The sequence below is a fragment of the Ochotona princeps genome, chromosome 8 (assembly GCF_030435755.1).
Source record: "Ochotona princeps isolate mOchPri1 chromosome 8, mOchPri1.hap1, whole genome shotgun sequence".
NCBI lineage: Eukaryota > Metazoa > Chordata > Mammalia > Lagomorpha > Ochotonidae > Ochotona > Ochotona princeps.
The window spans coordinates 31,346,577-31,365,058 of record NC_080839.1 but is presented as its reverse complement, the minus strand read 5'-3'; the positions used below and the strand labels follow the sequence as shown (position 1 = coordinate 31,365,058).

At 40.2% G+C, this 18,482-nt stretch overlaps 1 protein-coding gene across 1 annotated transcript in view; it reads right to left on the bottom strand.

The window, feature by feature from the left end:
- Positions 1-10,750: 10,750 nt before the first annotated feature.
- The window catches only part of C8H2orf73 (chromosome 8 C2orf73 homolog), a 37,597-nt gene continuing 29,865 nt past the window's right edge, over positions 10,751-18,482 (bottom strand). The window contains 4 exon segments of the mRNA XM_058667413.1: positions 10,751-10,923; positions 10,926-10,974; positions 10,976-11,173; positions 12,153-12,268. Coding sequence (XP_058523396.1) covers positions 10,814-10,923; positions 10,926-10,974; positions 10,976-11,173; positions 12,153-12,268 — 473 coding nt within the window. The 3' untranslated portion in view covers positions 10,751-10,813.

Below are 18,482 nucleotides of genomic sequence, written 5' to 3'. Positions count from 1 at the left end.
CATAGTCTGAGGGACGCTGTTACCGTGTATGGCCCATTGGCCCCCTTCACCGTTTCCATGACTGAAGCCTTGGCAACTAACAATTAGACTCCAGCCAATTGGAAACAGCTTTGTAGGGCCACGCTGGATGGGGAGATTTTCTAATGTGGAAGTCCGAGTTTTACGAGCTTTGCCTTGACACAGCTCGGCTAAATGCCCAGGCAGGCCTTCCTGAGAGAAATCATGATATGTTGACAGGTGAGAATTTTGCTGATATACAGAATCAGTTTAATTTGACCCAGGGGGGTTATGCTTAGACCGTCACTGCTGCGGTAAGGGCCTGGAAGTCTTTATCACAAAAGGGCTTGCTACACGCACATCTCTCAAATTGTCTAAGGCCCGAACGAGCCCTACCAGGTGTTTGTAGATCACCTGCTGGTAGCTGCTGGTAGGGTATTTGGTGATGTAGATCAGGCCATGCCTTTTGTAAAGCAACTAGCCTATGAAAACGCCAACAAATGGAGCCAGGAGGCAATCAGACCTTGGAAGGATAAGACCCTTAACATGTATCTTAAACTTTGTAAGAACATTGGGGAAGGACACATAATGGGTTTGGTCATTGCAGAGGCGTTGCGTGCTGGCACCACCGTAGGCTCGGGGGCCCACCCAAAACAGGGATGTTTCAAATGCGGCCGACTAGGGCATATCTGCCGGAACTGCCCGCTCCAGGGTCGTGCACAGGCTCCTGTTGAAACGGACAGGCAGCTCCCAGGAGTGTGCCCCCGATGCCAACGTGGGAAACATTGGGCAAATGAATGCAGGTCCAAGATAGACATCTTCAGTCGGCCGTTTGTGCTGGGAAACGGGAGCAGGGGCCAGCCCCAGGCCCCACAAGCACCAATGTATGGGGCAGCAATTCAGTTTGTCCCTCAGGGACAAAGGCCATTCATGACCTTGTCCAAGGGAGCCCAGGCAGCGGGGGATTGGACCTCCACATCACTGCCTACGTCGTATTGACACACAAAATGGGGGTACAGGCTATTCCCACAGGAATTTATGGGCCACTACCTCCTGACACTGCAGGGCTCCTGCTTGGATGTGGCAGCACAGCCTTGAAAGGAGTTCACATTACCCCAGTAGTGATTGATGCAGACTATACAGGGGAAATTAAAGTTTTAGCCAGTGTTCATGTAAGAGTTGCAGTTTTGCCCCAGGGGGCACGAATAGTACAGTTAGTGCTGCTCCCCATGGTGAAGTCAGATAATGCTTGCAGGACTGGACAGAGGAAAGGAGGGTTTGGTTCTACTGGTGATGCCTCTATTGGGTCGCTGATAAGGTAGGCCGCCCTACCTTGGAGTTGAGTATAGAAGGAAAGAAATTTACTGGGCTTGTGGCTAAAAACACCTAGACTAATTGGACTCATCTGTATCCAATATCCTGCTAAAAGAGGATGTGGAGGGAAGAGTATATAAGGAGAGGTAAAGGAGCAATAAAGGGAGACTTTGCAGAGACTTCTACCATCACTGGTCTCCTGTCAGTGCTTCATCCCCAGACGCTCTCCCTGTCCATGTTATTGACTCTGCTGGCCGGAGCACTGTTTCATACTTTTAAACATGTAGATCCAATTTTTCTAGCACCATTTACTGAACAGACTGTCTTTTCTCCTTGGATTTCACTTTGCTTGTAAAAGTTAGTCAATTCCTGGGGATTCTATTCTGTTCCACAGATCAAATGGCAGATGTATTACTAGATTTCTGAGAAATCTCCATATTGTTTGATTAATTTAGCTTCATTTCCCAATTTATTGATTCATTATGCATGTTTAGGCTACTGAGTTATGTTTTTGAAAAATATGTATTTTTGTCTCTGGAATCTCCACAACGTTTTTCTCCAGATACAGTTTTTTAAAATTGTGTCCTGATCTTTCTGTATGGATTCCCCCTCCCCCATATTTAGAGTCATTCTTAGCATATTCACTATATTATTTTTTCTTTTTAAACTTTTATTATTATTATTTTATGATACATTTCCATTTACAAATTTACAACACCATGAAGTTAAACATGCTTCTGAATGACTATTGTCACTGAAGAAATGAAAATCAAGAACCTTCTTGAAGAAAATGATGCTACTGTATGATCTATGAGTCAGTAAAGAATTTAATGAGAAAGTGTTTTGATGAAACTAAATTTTAGAAGGTCAAAATCCATGAGATATTGTTTCTGCTAATCTTTGTTGGCGAGATATGTCTCCTTCAGGCAACAAATATTTTTTTTAATCCAGTCTATTCATCTATGACATTTGATTGATGAGTTTAAACCATTTACATTCAAGATTAATATGAATGAGTAGTAATTTTGTCCTGTTATTTTAGCAATGGGCTGTTAATTGATTTATTATTCTGTTATTTTACTGGGATGTTCTTTGCATTTGCCTTTGGTTTTGTTTGGTGCTATTCCTCTTCTCTATCAAGAACATCTTGAAGTATCATTTGTAGGGCAGGTTTGGAAAAGGCAAATGCTTTTAATTTTTCTTTGGAAGAATTTTTCATTTTCAAAAACAAAGGAAAACGTTGCTGGGTACATTATCCTGGGATGACATTTTTTTTGCCTTTAGAATATGGAATATATTGCTCCATTCTCTTCTTGCATGTAGAGTTTCCTGTGAGAGGTCTCCTGTAAATTAGCCAGTTCTCTATAGGTCAATTGAGTTTTTTTCAGGAGCACATTCAAGGATCTTATGTTCAGCTGAAGAGAGCTCAATGATCATGTGTCTTGGTGAAGATCGTTTTTGATCAGGCCTGTTGGGAGTTCTGTGCCCCTCCTAGCTCTTGTTTCTCAATTCTTTCTCTAGATTGGGCAAATTTTCCCTTATTTCATTAAATACACCTTTAATCACAGCTTTTTTTTTTTTTTTTTTGCACCTTCTGGTACTCCCATAACTCTTAGATTTGTCCTTTTAAGAGTGTCTTTCAATTCTTGAATACCTTTTTTAGTTTGACCCAGCTCTGCTTCCAGATTTTTGTTTGCTTCCCCCTGGTGACAGGAAATATCTTCCAATTCTGAGATTATTTTTTCTTCTGCTTGCTTCATTCTACTTTGGAGACTCTCCACTGTACTTTTAATTTGTTCCACTGTTTTCTTCATTTTTTGATATATCAGTTTTTATTGGATTCATTTCCTATGACATGTTCCTTAAATTTCTTGAACTCCTGTATTATGTGCTTCTTGTTGTTAAGTTTTATAAGTGTGTTGAATTCTGTACTCCCCCATTTTCTCGATGTCTTCCTCATTAAACTGTGAAGTTGGCAAAGGCTTTTGCTCCTTTTCAGGGGTGTCTTCAGTAATATTCCCTGTGCCTTTGTCTCTTTTGCTGTTGGTCATTGTACTTCTGGTTAGCAGAGTCTTCTCTTTGGGGCAGGTTTCTAAGCTGTGTAATCCACAGGTCTACAATGCGATTTTACTTATTGTGGTTAACAGATGGTTCTTTATTTGCAGTCACTTGTGCCACTCCCTCCAGCGAGTTCCAGGTCTGGGTTCTTCATTGCCTCCGTAGGCCTAGCTCCTAGCTCACCTGTCTCCACCTCCTGTGATATTGTGCTGAGGCTATACCATTGTCTGTACAACCTTTCTCCCATTTCTGGTTTGAGCAGGTCCCAGGACTAGGGAGACACCCAGAATCCTAGATTGTTGGTGGTGCTGATCTTTCCAGAACATGTTGGCTATTAGGTCTGAGAGTCACAAAGACCTTTTTTGAATCATACAATGTCAAAGTCAGTATTATTTTCACTGTGGGACCAGTGCAATGCACTGATCTCAGTGAGTTAGTGCCCAGCTCAGCACATGCACAGTTCATTGTTGTTTCTGCAGTCTTAAAGTCTTTCTTCCACACTGTATAAAATGGTGCCTGATGTGCCACTACTAGAGTTCTTGATCTGCTGGCCGTCTACCACCTTAAAATTTTATGAATTCTTTTTTTTTTAAAGATTTATTTATTTTTATTACAAAGTCAGATATACAGAGAGGAGAGACAGAGAGGAGGATCTTCCGTCTGGTGATTCACTCCCCAAGTGACTGCAATGGCCAGAGCTATTCCGATCCAAAGCCAGGAACCAGGAACCTCTTGCAGGTCTCCCACATGGGTGCAGGGTCCCAAAGCTTTGGGCTGTCCTCAGCTGCTTTCCCAGGCCACAAGCAGGGAACTGGATGGGAAGTGGAGCTGCCGGGATTAGAACCGGCACCCATATGGGATCCCGGCACATTCAAGGCGAGGACTTTAGCCACTAGGCCACGCCGCCGGGCCCATGAATTCTTTATGGTCAGCATATTCAAAATATTTTTTCCTGAGATATATCATGTATCATTTCCACCCTGCTATGCCATAGAAACCAGAATTTATTCTTCCTCATTAACTGCAACAGTGTACTCACTGAACAACCTCTGCAGTCTCTACCATTCTACTGCTACTGTCTGTGAGATCAATGTTTTTCCGATTCTAGCATCACGTAGTATTTACTTTCTGGAGCCTGACTTATTTCACTTAACATTATATACTCCAGGGTATAGTTGTTGTTAATGTGTGTAACCACCCACACAGGCTGCTTTTTTTCTTTCTTTTTCTGTTAAATTGGCCTTTAGGTTGATTTCCCATCTTGATTATTGTGAATATTACTGCAATTAACATGGGAGTCAGGTGCTTCTTCATTATGTCAAATTCATTTCCCCTTGATATATCCAAATAGTGAACATTCAGTGTTTTAACATTACTGGATCATCAAGCAGTTTCCACAGTTTTTCATATTGGTTATACTGATTTATATCCTTACTAAAAGCACATGAAAATTTTCCTTTCTCTGAATCTTCATAAGTATATTTTTATCTTTAAAAAATATTTGAAAAGGAGAGTAAAAAAAAAAAAAACCAGAATCAGATGAAGAGCTCTCATTCACTGGTATGCTCTCTAAATACCTGCAACGCCTGGGGCTGGGCTGGATCAAAGCCACGTGTCGGCACCTCAGTCCAGGTTTCTGACATGGGTGGCAGGGGCCTATTTACCTGAACATTACCACTATTACCCCGGAATCTGCATTAGCAGGAAGCTAGAATCAGAAGCAGAGCTAGGATTTGGACCTTACTACGCTGATATGCAATGCAGGCATCTTATCCCTAGGCCAAACAGGCCCCATTTTCTCACTTTTTTTTTCCCCAGTCATTCTAACTGGGATGAGGTGGTCTGTCCTTGTGGCTTTATTTGCCATTTCCATAATCAACCAGTCTTTCTGCTTATTTCTTGGTCTGGGTGTCCTACACTACCTATACATACACATTTGGAACCCTTATGTGCACAGCTCAGTGTGGTAAACATATCTTCTTGGTAATCAGTTTCTTAATTCTTAGACAATTGGGAGAAGACAGTCTAGAATCCTTTTCGTGGCAGGAAAGCTCTTCTAGGAACTTGGCTTTCTACTCAGTTCCAACTCCATTGGATATGGGATTTCCATTTTTATGCCACATCAGAGATTAAAATCCTCAGTTGCTATGTACATTTTCTGGTTTTGATAATCTAGTTGCCTACTCAGTTTCACCTCTTTCTTAGTGATTCTTTTATTTTCTCTGCATCTGAGGCTTTTAAATTCCTGTTTTAGTTAACAACTATGTGATTCAAATGTTTTTTTTTAAATTTTACACAGAATTTATCAGTGGTAGGAATGATAGGTACTTTCCATGTAGTTCATCACAGTGATGTGTAACAAGCAATAATTTAAATATTCCAAAGCAGTGAAATCACAGCCTTTCACTAAAGGAGCTGGAACCTACTTACTTTGACACTTCTTAGACTGCCTTTGTTTATTTGCAGTGGATCAGTATTGCCTTGTTGGTTGACATCAAGAATTAAGGGAATGGGCACTGAAGATTCTAGGTTCTGGCCCTAGCTTCCTTACTTGCTAAAGACAAACCTGGGGCAATCATGTTAAATCTGTTTACCGCTAGCTGTAAAACCAGAATATTTTCCCAGTTCCATGGATTATTGAAAGGACCAAATGAGGAAACTGATTTGAAAATGTTTTAACACTTAACACATTATAAAAACTTAGAGTATTATAATTAGTAATGTTAGGAGTTAAGAACCATTTAAAAAATTTCCTTTTTTCCCTGTAATCTGAAAAGGACTCCATATTCTGGCAATAAAGTTTATCAGTGAATGGAAACACCTAATGAGAGAGTTACTTGAAAACACCGATTCTCGGGGCCTGGCAGCGTGGCCTAGCAGCTAAAGTCCTCGCCTTGAACGCGCCGGGATCCCATATGGGCGCCGGTTCTAATCCTGGCAGCTCCACTTCCCATCCAGCTCCCTGCTTGTGGCCTGGGAGAGCAGTCGAGGATAGCCCAAGACTTTGGGACCCTGCACCCATGACGGAGACCTGGAAGAAGTTCCTGATTCCTGGCTTTGGATCGCCACAGCACCGGCCCGTTGCGGTCACTTGGGGAGTGAATCACTGCACAGAAGATCCTCCTCTCTGTGTATCTGACTTTGTAATAAAAATAAATAAATCTTTAAAAAAAAAAAAACACCGATTCTCATGAATCTTAACAGTACTACTTCTACTGACAGGCAGCTCTGACTTTATAACAGACTATGGAATTCACGTTTGCAAAGACATACCCTTAGCTATTGAAAGAGAACTGATTCTGGAACTAATCATTGCATTTTTCATTATGCATTTAGTTAAGGAGAAGATACTAAAAACTCACTTAACTATTCCATAAGGGATCTACAATCTGGGGGGGAGGAGGACTTTTAATTGAATTGGGAGACAGGTAAACTTGTGATTAGACAACAATGAAATTTTTAAAATTCTGAAAGATACTATAGATACTAAGATACTATAGATGTCTGGAGAAAAAATACTGAGGGTTACAAGAGCTCAATGTATGTGCAGAGATGAGTGCTGTGGAGCTACACCTAAGAGAATAGTAAGCCTAGAGTCAATGGATAGAAACAGATGCAAGGGACTTTGGAGCCTTTGCATTTTGGAGACTCAGCAACTGCATATGGAACGGTAAACCAGTCATCCCTCACCATTGTGCATGCGACGCAAGGGAAGCTGCAGCCTGAGCTGTATGGTAGCGGGGCTGGAGAAGCAGAGCAGTGCCTGGTGACTGCTATTCCCAGGAAGTCCAAAGAGCCCATCAGAGAAACCATCCTCAGATTCTACCTGTCGGTATATCCCAAACCCTACTCCAAAGGCAGAGGATAGAAAACACAGTTTATACTGATAATGATCTTGCTATCTCAGAATCCAGGGAGACTACCCAACCAGGAATCTTCAGGCATTTGAGAAAAACAATACAATTCCAAGAATGAGAGGCATCAAATTCAACAAAAATCAACAGAATAAAGGGAGCAACAGAAGGTAGTAAGTAAATTGCAGTATTCCAGCAAAGCATATAACATGCATAATACAGAAAAATGTCTTATGTATTAAAGAGGCACTTATAGATACTGGAAATTTAAAGTTTAAAATATGATCTTTTGTAATTATTTTTTTTCCTGGAAATCAGAAATACAGAGAATAGAACAGAGACAGACAAAACTTATCCATTTTCTGGGTCATTCCTTAAATGCCTGCAACAGCTAGGGTGGGGCAGAGCCAAATCAACAGATAGGAATTCAAGTTGAATTGACTCACAAAAGAGCCATCATGCATAGTACCAGGAAGCTGGAATTGGAACTGGAACTAAGGTTTGAACTCAGGCACTCCAGTATGAAATGTGGGTGTCCCAAGTGGCATCTTAACTACTGCACCATATGCCCACCCTAATACATGTCTTTCAAGTTTCAAACATCGGTCGGCATTTCAAGGGACATGGCTAAAAACCAAATTACTTAACAGAAAGTGTCAAAACAATTCTTGTATTACTTGATGGTAAAAGCACCATGAAAAAGATGAAAGGAAATTTAAGAGACATAATAGAGCCAAGTATTCAAACAGTCAGCTAGAACCTATTTCATAAGTGGAGATGAAAATGGAATAGACGGAAAAAAACAAAGAAAATTAAAATTTCAAAGTGTTACAATTACGTTATTTACTTCTCAGACTTTTGTTATTGCTATTGTTTTTCTTTGTGGGATCTGTAACATTTTTGTGTGACTTTTTGTAGGATTGATTTTTTTTATTATTTATTATTTTTAATTCATTAATTACATTATATTATGTGACACAGTTTCATAGGTACTTGGGTTCTCCCCAACCCTCCCCAAACCCTCCCACCATGGTGGATTCCTCCACCTTGTTGCATAACCACAGTTCAAGTTCAGTGGAGATTCCCCCATTGCAAGCATATACCAAACATAGAGTCCAACATCTTATTGTCCATTCAAGTTCAACGGCTTCTTAGGTATTCCCTCTCTATTCTGAAGAAAGAGCCAGCAGAGTATCATCCCAATCAATTAAAAGCTCCAACATACCATCAGCAAAAATTTACATCATTATGGAATTAATTGATATAGTAAATGCCTTAATTTAAGATGATATGATGTTATATATAACATATTATGTTATGTATGTTATATGTTGTGTATAAACTAAAATTGAAATGTCAATGAGGTGGTCACAGAAGGTGGTTAGGATTGATTTTTTTTTTCCTGTTTCATAGAAATATCTCAGCAAGATTTTTGCATTTGCCATGTATCACCAGCAAATATTACTAGCAAGGTTACCTTTAAAGATCAATTTTATGTCACATGAGAAGTCCAGCAAGTAAAGCCATATTCCAAACTGGAAGCAGCACAAGCTTAGGGTTTTACTTTCTTGTTGCTGCCCTGGTTAGGTGAGTGAAGTGGACTCCACTTTGCACTGACAGACCAACCTTGGAGAGTTAGCTTTACATAGCTTGTAATTCTGTCTCACTATGGAAACCATAAATTCCAGTTCTGTTCTAATGTGCTTTAAAATTAAAGTCCTTTGCTCTCATAAAACTTCGTTCCAAATCTGGTAACAAGCTCTCCTTACCAGTAATAATGCTTGTATTGTTGTTTCAATTCTATTTTTATAGTCATTAATTTATGCTATGAAAGATGAACTTTGAAGCTATTAAAATAATGAGATAATCTACATGTACGGACAAGGAAAGATCTTTAAGATAGAGATATTGACACAGGAATAAGGAAGTTTTCTTTTTTGGAATATGAAGTTTTCATTGTTTTATGAGCTTGACTGTATGTTTGGGTCATTTTGTTCAGCATTTCAAGGCGTTCACGTAACAGAAAGGAAATAATGTTACCCTTAATCTGTCATGATGCAACAACTAGAATCCCCCAGGTAAACCTGAAATGACACTCATGCTTTGGCAGTTTGTTACAATTTCTTCAGTTGAAGCTACTGAGATAAAGCTACAGTTTTAGTCTTCCAAAGTCCTAAAGACAATAGTAAGACACTGGTATATTCCCATGGAGATTTTTTTAAATTGGAAAGTCACAAATACAAACAGGAGGAGAGACAGGAAGATCTTCCATCCAATGATTCACTCCCCAAATGGCTGCAATGGCCAGAACTGTGCTGATCTAAAGCCAGGAGCCCAGAGCCTCTTCCACGTCTCCCACGTGGGTGCAGGGTCCGAAGGCTTTGGGCTGCTCTCAACTGCTTCCCAGGCCATAAGCAGGGAGCTGGATGGGAAGAGGGGCTGCTGGGATTAGAATCGGTGCCCATATGGGATCCCAGCGCATGCAAGGCGAGGGCTTTAGCTGCTAGGCTACCACAATGGGCCCCCTGGAGAATTCTAAATCTACAGCAGAGGCATACTCTACCCACTTCTACTTGCAGTGTCACCTATATTATAGTGATATTTTGTGGCACATCAAGTGAACCAAATAGAAATAACTAGTGGAATTAATCCTTACCAAACTCATCCAAAAAATAGATTGTGTTAGTACTAGAACTTAAGTAGAAAAATAATTTAGGAAACATTTTGATGTTCTAAGTAATCATATGTGTTTGAATGAAGTGTCTGTGTGTGTATCTTCTACTTTCAGAAATGATGCTGTATGTTTGTGTTCTTTAGAGGAATTTATGTCATATAGTAATGTATTTATAGAATACAACGCAGATTGACCAGACAGTGGAAGCTGGCATTTGTAATACATCAGACATCGCATAACTTCCTTGTATTAGAAACATTTAAAGTCCTTCTTATTAACTATTTTAAGTATTTACTGAATTGTTAATGATAGCTACTATAGATTTCACACTCCTAATTGTATATGAGTTCTGAATTAAAAAAAAATGAGGAAAATAGCATACTATAAATCACTATTTCTTAAAATTCTAGTAACAGTGATTATGTGCTTGCACGGACCATTTACTGATCAATTTACATAATCTAATCCTTGATAATATTATGAAGTTGGTATTTTGCTAAAATTACAAGTAAGAAATCTGAAGCCCAGCGAGCCTCAGTAGCTCACCCAAGGTCGCATAGCTCATATGAATTACAGCCAACTTTCCCACCTGTTTGGTCCAAGATTTGTAACTAAGCCATGTCTTCTTAAAGTTTATTATTTGTTAACTTCATTAATTTTCGTGCAAAAAAACCTGTTATGCTTACAAATGTTGCAAGACTGACATCATCAGCATGATCTTTTGCAAATGCGGGACTGCTGTTAAAATCTGAGTGTATTTGATCTTTTAACGCTTTGTCTCACTTATGTACATGAGATGTTCTAAGGTGATAGATTTAAAAAGAAAGAAAGCAAGCAAGCGCCGGGACCTGTATAATGATTGCAACATCTCTACATTCCAGGGATTTCTTATCTGGAGAAGGTAATTTGCCCTGCTTTATCTGTACTTTTTTATTGGTGGATTTAAAGGCTCACGCCTGGTGAGAACAGCATCTCCTAGAGCCATTTGAAAAATTCTCGCCATCTTCTCCCTTCTCTCAGGACTTCAGGGCATGCTGTGGCTGCCTGTCTGACATCTGTTTCTGATAAGTGAATTTTAAGTCTTTAACAGCTCTTGGGACTTTTGTCGGCAGAGACCTGGTGAGATCATTCTGCTTTCCGCTGAATTTCCTTTCTCTGTGTTTTTGGACTGTTTGGATGAACATGACCTTGGAGCGTTCAGTAATCCCTCTGTTCCCTTAGGAACTCTTGGCCTACTCCCTGGTTTTATCTCTCTTTGCACAAAAGTTCCATGTCTCTGGAAAGGAAAACAAAGTTGACATTAACCAGGGAACACATGTTGCTGGAAAAGGCAGCTGTGCACTGAATTCCTGGGTAGCTCAATCTTAGGGATGCTGGCATTTAGTTTTTACTTCTTTGCTCACTGATCCCTACTCTAAACCTAAAGATGCTTCACAGTAGTTATCTGTGTGCACAGAAATGGCATAGGAGGGGGAAAAAAAGCAGAAGCAGGAAATGAAAGACGCATCTGAGCATTCCCCATTCTCAACTTTTCTGTCATTAGCTTGTATAACAAAGTTCACACCAAATTTCACTTCTTATGTGACAGGATGTTATGATGGAATTTCAATCCATAGATAGGATTTATGACTGCATTCCAAATTAGTCTCTTTAGTCTATTAGTTCCAATAAAAGCCTTAGTTATAATGAAAGTAAATATTTGTAGCTTAAAAATAAAAGATTCAGTGAAGGACTCCATCAGTTCTATTTGGCTTATAAGCCCTACATAGATCTCCCTGCTGCACAGACATGATGCCTATGAAAAAGCTTAGCAGTCTGCCATAGTGGTTAAGATGCTGGTTGTGCCTGGGTCTGGTGCCTGGTTCTGCCATTAATTCCAGCTTCTTGCAAATGTGAACCTTGGCAGTGACAGCTCAAGTAGTTGGGTCCTTGTCACTTACGTAGGAGACACGGCCCTCAGCTTCAGTCCGCCTAGCCACTGCAGGTATTTGGGGGAGGGAACCAGATTTGGGAACTTCCAAAAAATTTTATAAACTCCTTTGAAAATGATCAACATATAAATTCTAAAGACTGTGATTCAAAGTATAATACCATTCCCTAGTTTTTACTATGGCATATAGATGGGATTCTACCCCACTACATCAGTTTGCTTAAATTAACCATACTTTTAGAAGGATGATTATTCCTGAAAGGCTTACAGTTACAGCATAAATCTATTCTGTGTATTATGCAGTTAATTCTAAGTACTATCTCACCTTTCCCCGGATAGGCTCATTCGGAGACTTCCGGGCATCATATTGATGTATAAAAGAGATGCGTTCTATAAAATTATTTTGATGTTCTGTTGACACATCAGGAGAGGCAAGTGGAACTAAGGGAAAGGAAAGAGGTTCCATGAGATCTGAATAAAAGTACATTCATATATGGAAATACAATCAGTATAATAGTCAGACTTCATGAAAATTGTATATGCCACACACGTATTTATCATTCTTTAGAAAAGAGAATTATATCACAATAACCAAATTGGCCCAGACATGTGGAGTATAATTATTAAAATCACTTAGTGATTTCAAAGGCTAATTCAATCAATATTAACATAATATTGAAAGTACACTAGCTTAAAATGCATCACATATGCTTTTTACACAAATACCAATAAATTTTAGGGGAAGCAAAAGTACAATTTATTTGTCAACTTATTTTTTACAACTAGAATACAATAACTACATCAAAAGGAATCTCAGACAGCTGAATAGTGAAGGGACTGATTTTGTTTGTGGGATGACAACAGAAGAGCAAAGGAAATGCATTCCCAGGGGAAGAGTTGGAGAGAAGTTTGCAGTGGAAATTCTACAGAATGAAGAGCAAATCATACTGCAGCATGGACAGTACAAGCATGCAGCACTAGTCGGAGTGGGGGCAGACAGGGTGGCCACCTAACTCAGGGAAAGGAGAGCACCTTTCTTCCCAGCCTCCTATAAGGGCATCACCAAGTGATTAGCAGGAAGGAAGTGACATCTTGATAATGTATAGGTTTCTGCTATCCGTGTACTTGCAGCTAGGTGGTTTTACTGGAGGTTAAGTTCGTGGTCCCCACTGACTTCCAACATGGCCTGAAGATGGGCACGGCGCAGGACACCTGTGATGCACTCTCTTTCCCCCAGTATATCTTGGGTTTAAAGACCCTAACTGCTAAAGCAGAGCAGTGACCAGCAGCTGGTTCCAGGAGCACCTCTTCTCTCTCCAGGGATGGGGCAGGCTTCTGGGCTGAGAGCCAATCTGCTCTCAGTGACTGTGGAAGCCTGGTGTGATTCCTCGATGAACCATGCAGTATAGCTAGGTCATTGGGTTCAGAGATGCCCACATGCCTGTGGTGGATCATCACAGATGGCTCTGTATTCACACTGAGGACTGCATAGATCCTTAGTGTGGTTCAAGTGCGTGTGTGGGAGGGGTGTATAGGCACTATGGGCTAACCCTGGACACCAATCATCTTTGTAGTGAGGAGACGAGGCTTCGGCCATGTCAGCCAATATGAACACACCCTCTCCACTGCTGACAACAGAGGAAGTCTACCAGGTCCAACTTAGATGTCAGCCTGGACTCTTGTCCTACTCTTGAGCACACACAGAAGCTCGTGGCCCAAGCCAGCACATCCTCTGGATATCCACTGGAGAAGCAGACACTCCTTAAACCTCTGAGGCAAGAAAACCAGCAAACGTTTCTACAAATGTCTAAAACTAAAAAATAGAATTATAAGAAAAATGAACAAGACAGTATAACTCTCCAAAAGGAACACGACAGCTCAATATTAGATTGTGAAGACAGACACTGAAGAAATGACAGACAAGAATTTCAAAAGAATAAGATTACTCAAAAACACATAGAATCAAATACATGAGATTAAAAAATTCCATACACGCTAGATGAAAAATCATGCCAAGACATAGAGATATTAAAGAGAAACGAAGCTGAAATTTTAGAAATGAAGAATTCAATATGTAGGAAGTACAGTGGAAACCCTTAACAACAGACTTAGTGAAGCAGAAGAAAGAATATCAGAGCTGGATGACAAATCTTTGGAAATAGACAAAAAAGGGAAGAAATGATAACTATATCAGGAACATTCTACTGATACTTATTTTATGTCAATTGTTTCAGATTAATATAGTCTAGCACAGAGAACATTAGTGTTTTCAAAAACAATTTGATTGTATCTGGGGCAAAATGAAACAAAGGATATGAACTGGGTGAGGACATCCAAAATATGAGTTGTGAGACAAGACAGATAAGTTTCAAAATTGTGATTTAATCACATTTCATAACCATGTGACTTTGAGAAAAGCATTTAACTTGAGATTAAATTTTCTCCTCTGTAAAATGTGGATAATTTGCTTTCAGATTTTTGAAGATTAGGGCAATGTTTATAATTTACCTCCAGTGCTGAGGTCAAATTACACAGAGCCTTAACGTAGAAAAGGAACAGAGGTCTGTCTTATATCCTGACCAAAGCTGACATATCCTGATTCCACAGAATATAGAAGGAAGCATGGAGCTGCTGAATTATCAAAACACTTTGCAAAACTCAAACGCTTTAGTGAACTGGTGTGAAGACTTGGTGGCAGCTTGGGCATGAGGGTATGAAGGTGAGTTGCAGTCAAATGAAAATAGGTTTGGGGACAGCTTTTAAAATATACTTTTGAATACCTCCCTCACCCGCAATGCCTTGGGAAAATCATTGTTTGGTCCCAGGCCTTGGAAACTGGCATTAGCTGCCTAGCCATATGTTGTCAACATAGTAACAGCTGAATAACATAGAATCCCTCCAGGATAAGGAGCTGATGAAAATGGGTGCCTGCTGCCCCCCTCGGGCATTTCTTCCTCCACCATTCCCCAAGCAATTGTCCATGCTGGTATATTAAAAGCATCAAGGGACTGCCTTCATTCAGTGATTCCTCTTTTAAATAGTTTAAAGTGGTAGGGGTGGCTTTCCAACTAGAGGATGAATCCAGTGGAGTGACAGCAAATGGCAATGGTCAAAACTCATTTTGTGGTGCTTGAAGCTATCCAGCCTCCACCTCATTTTCTACCTGAGGGAATAGTAGAATAAGAACCTCTGAAAAGCTGCTCCTCCACAGAAACTGTAAGAAGATCAACATCAACTTTTTCAGGACTCTGGAAATTAACAAAAGATAACCTAACAAGCATTTAAGAAAAATCACCTAATGTCTACAATAAACATGTATATTTCCACTGTTTTCACAATGTACTTATTTACTTGAAAGGCAGAATCACAAACAGAGGGAGAAATGGCGTGAGAGCGGGGTGTTGTGGAGATCTCCATCTACGGGTCTCCTCCCTAAGTGGCAGCAATTGTCAGGGCTCAGCCAGGCCAAAGTAGGAGCCAGGAACTTCATCCAGGTCTCCCACATGGGTGGTCGTTGGGTTCCAAGACTTGTGCCATCTTCTACTTTCCCAGGCTAATACATTAGTAAGGAACTGGGTCAAAATTAGAGCAACTGTGAATTGAGCCAGTGTCCATACAGAATACCAGTCGTCACAGGTGGCAGCTTAACCACCTGCACCACAATGCTAGATGCTTTTTTCAACAGTATATGGAATATCTAGGTCTTTATATCATATCTGGGTATTTATAAAAATTTATTTAGCTTACAGTTTTGGATGCTAAATGTTCAAACAGCATAGGGCCATCTCTGGAGAGGACCTTATTGCCTATATTATTTCATAGGGGCTGGTATTACAATACTAGGAAGCAATATTAGTGAGAGATCACATGGCCATACAGGAAATCGGATACACACAAAGGGGGCAGTAAGGTCCTTTCTCTCTGCTGTAAGATGTCATCTCTTAAAGGTTCTACCCCTTGTAAAAAACCATTACAATCAATACCAAGCCCCTAGTACATGAATTCATCCAAACTATATCCAAAGCACAGCGCTAGGCTTTATGCATTTTCACTCTGTTTCTACTCCCTCTGCCCCTGCCTTTTGCAGAAACTTTCAAAACCAGGAGCCTCACAGATACTGAGGCTGCTACTAACTTGGTGGGTAGTTCTCTAGAAACTTCATTCACAGTGCTTGTCTTTATAGCATGCCTGAAATCTCTTAATGCAAACAGCCACCTCCTGCCCTCTTCCTAGAGGTGTTTATCAAAAACAAGCAGAGAACTGTTTAACATTGCAGCTACCTAAGGTGAAAGTAACAGTTGAGACAGTAAAGAATTTTCTTTAAAGGAGGAAGTTCTTCTTTTATGTATTTATTTATTTTTAGTTTTTATTGCAAAGTCAGATATACAAAGAGGAGGAGAGACAGAGAAGATCATCTGTCAGTTGATTCACTCCCCAAGTAGCCAAAACAGCTGGAACTGAACTGATCCGAAGCCAGGAGCCCAGAGCCTCTTTTGGGTCTCCCATGCGGGTACAGGGTCCCAAAGTTTTAGGTCATCCTCGACTACTTTCCCAGGCCACAAGCAGGGAGCTAAATAGGAAGCAGGCTGGCAAGGATTAGAACCTGCATCCATACTTGATCCTGGCACATGTAAGGCAAGGATTTTAGCAGCTAGGCTACTGCACTTGGCCCACAAATAAGAATCTTCCTCAAACTAGAAGTACACATGCTTGCTATTAAGGTTAAAATCCAAAGCCAGCAAGTTCTCAGTCAAAACAATTCCATACCTACTGTATGGAAAATGCTAAGTACAATGAATTCAATTATAAAATTCATATTTTAGTGAAATGCAAAAGGCAAAATTTCTATCAATAAAAAAACTTCTGCGGGTATAGATTGGGGAAATGTTGGTCAAAGGATACAAAATTTCAGTTAGGAGAAATAAGTTCATGATATACAGCATGGTGACCAAAATTTATAATAATGCATTGTATTCTTAAAAGGTGTCAATGGGATAGATTTAAGGGAGAGTAGCTGTGCAATGACAATAGCACAGCTGTTTGGGAGGCCTGTATCCTATACTGGAATGCCTGGATTGAGTCTCCCTTCTGCTGAAGATGCAGATTTCTACTAATGTGCCTAGGAGGCAGCAGAAGGTCCAAGTGCTCGAGTCCCTGCCATCTGGGAGATGCAGATGGAGATCCTGGCTTCAGTCTGGCCCAGCCCCAGCTATTGCAGGCATTTGGGGAGCGGACCAGCAGATCCTCTCTCTCTCGTCTTTCAAATAAATACAACTCAAAAGAACAGATTTTAAGAGTTCTTATGGCACAATGGCTAAGCAGGCTAATCCTCTACCTCCAAGTGCCAGGATCCTATATGGGCAACGGTTTGTGTTCTGGCTACTCCACTTCCCATCCAGCTTCCTGTCTGTGGCCTGAGAAAGCAAAAGAGGATGGCCCAAGGCCTTTTGACTCTGTACCCATGTGGGAGAACTGGAAGAAGCTCCTGGCTTCTGGCTTTGGATTGGCTCAGCTCTGGCCATTGTGACCAGTTGGTGAATGAACCAGCAGATGGAAAATCTCTCTCTCTCTTCTCTGTAAATCTGCCCTTCCAATACAAATAAATAAATCTTTAAAAAAAAAAGTGTTCTTGGGCCCGGCGGCGTGGCCTAGCAGCTAAAGTCCTAGCCTTGAACGCCCCGGGATCCCATATGGGCGCCGGTTCTGATCCCGCAGCTCCACTTCCCATCCAGCTCCCTGCTTGTGGCCTGGGAAAGCAGTTGAGGACGGCCCAATGCATTGGGACACTGCACCCGCGTGGGAGACCTGGAAGAGGTTCCAGGTTCCTGGCATCGGATCGGCGCAGCATCGGCCTGTTGCGGCTCACTTGGGGAGTGAATCATCGGAGGGAAGATCTTCCTCTCTGTCTCTCCTCCTCTCTCTGTGTATCTGACTTTGTAATAAAAATAAATCTTTAAAAAAAAAAGTGTTCTTACTATAAAATGGCAATCAGGTGAATAATGTCACATTTAACTAGCCCAGTTCCCCGTTCAGCCACTTCACAATGTGTAACATACAATGCATACACTTATTTCGCAGTTTTTAAAAGCCATCCACAACACTTAGCCACAGTCCTGATTTAATATAAACAACATAACAGGCACTGTATCTTTTAGGATAACAAATATTGGTTACAGAATAGCTTTTTTTTTTTTGCAAAACAAACACTTTAAAGCTTTATTAATATTTAAGCTCAATAATCTAGGATTTATGAACTACCACTAAAATAATTGGTTGCTAAATATATTCATACCTGGGGAGCTTTTAGATTAAACATAGAAATGATAAACACAAAATAAAATTAAACCTACAATCTGTTAATTATGTCAGAAGAAAATTTGATCTAATAGATTTCTAGTGTCGTGCTGACAGTTTTAAGGAAATTGTTTAAATAGTATTAAGATGTATGAGAGATTTGGATTTAGTTCAAGATTTATATAAGACTATATTTCATAATATCTTCTAGGTTTAATTCATGAGATTTATATGAATTATTGAAGTATTAGGCAAGGGTTAAAATCTCTTTTAAATTTGTTTACTGGTGAGGAAAAGAGACAGAGAAACTCAAACCCATTGGTTTGCTACTCAAATGCCTGTGATGGAAAGGCCAAGCTTG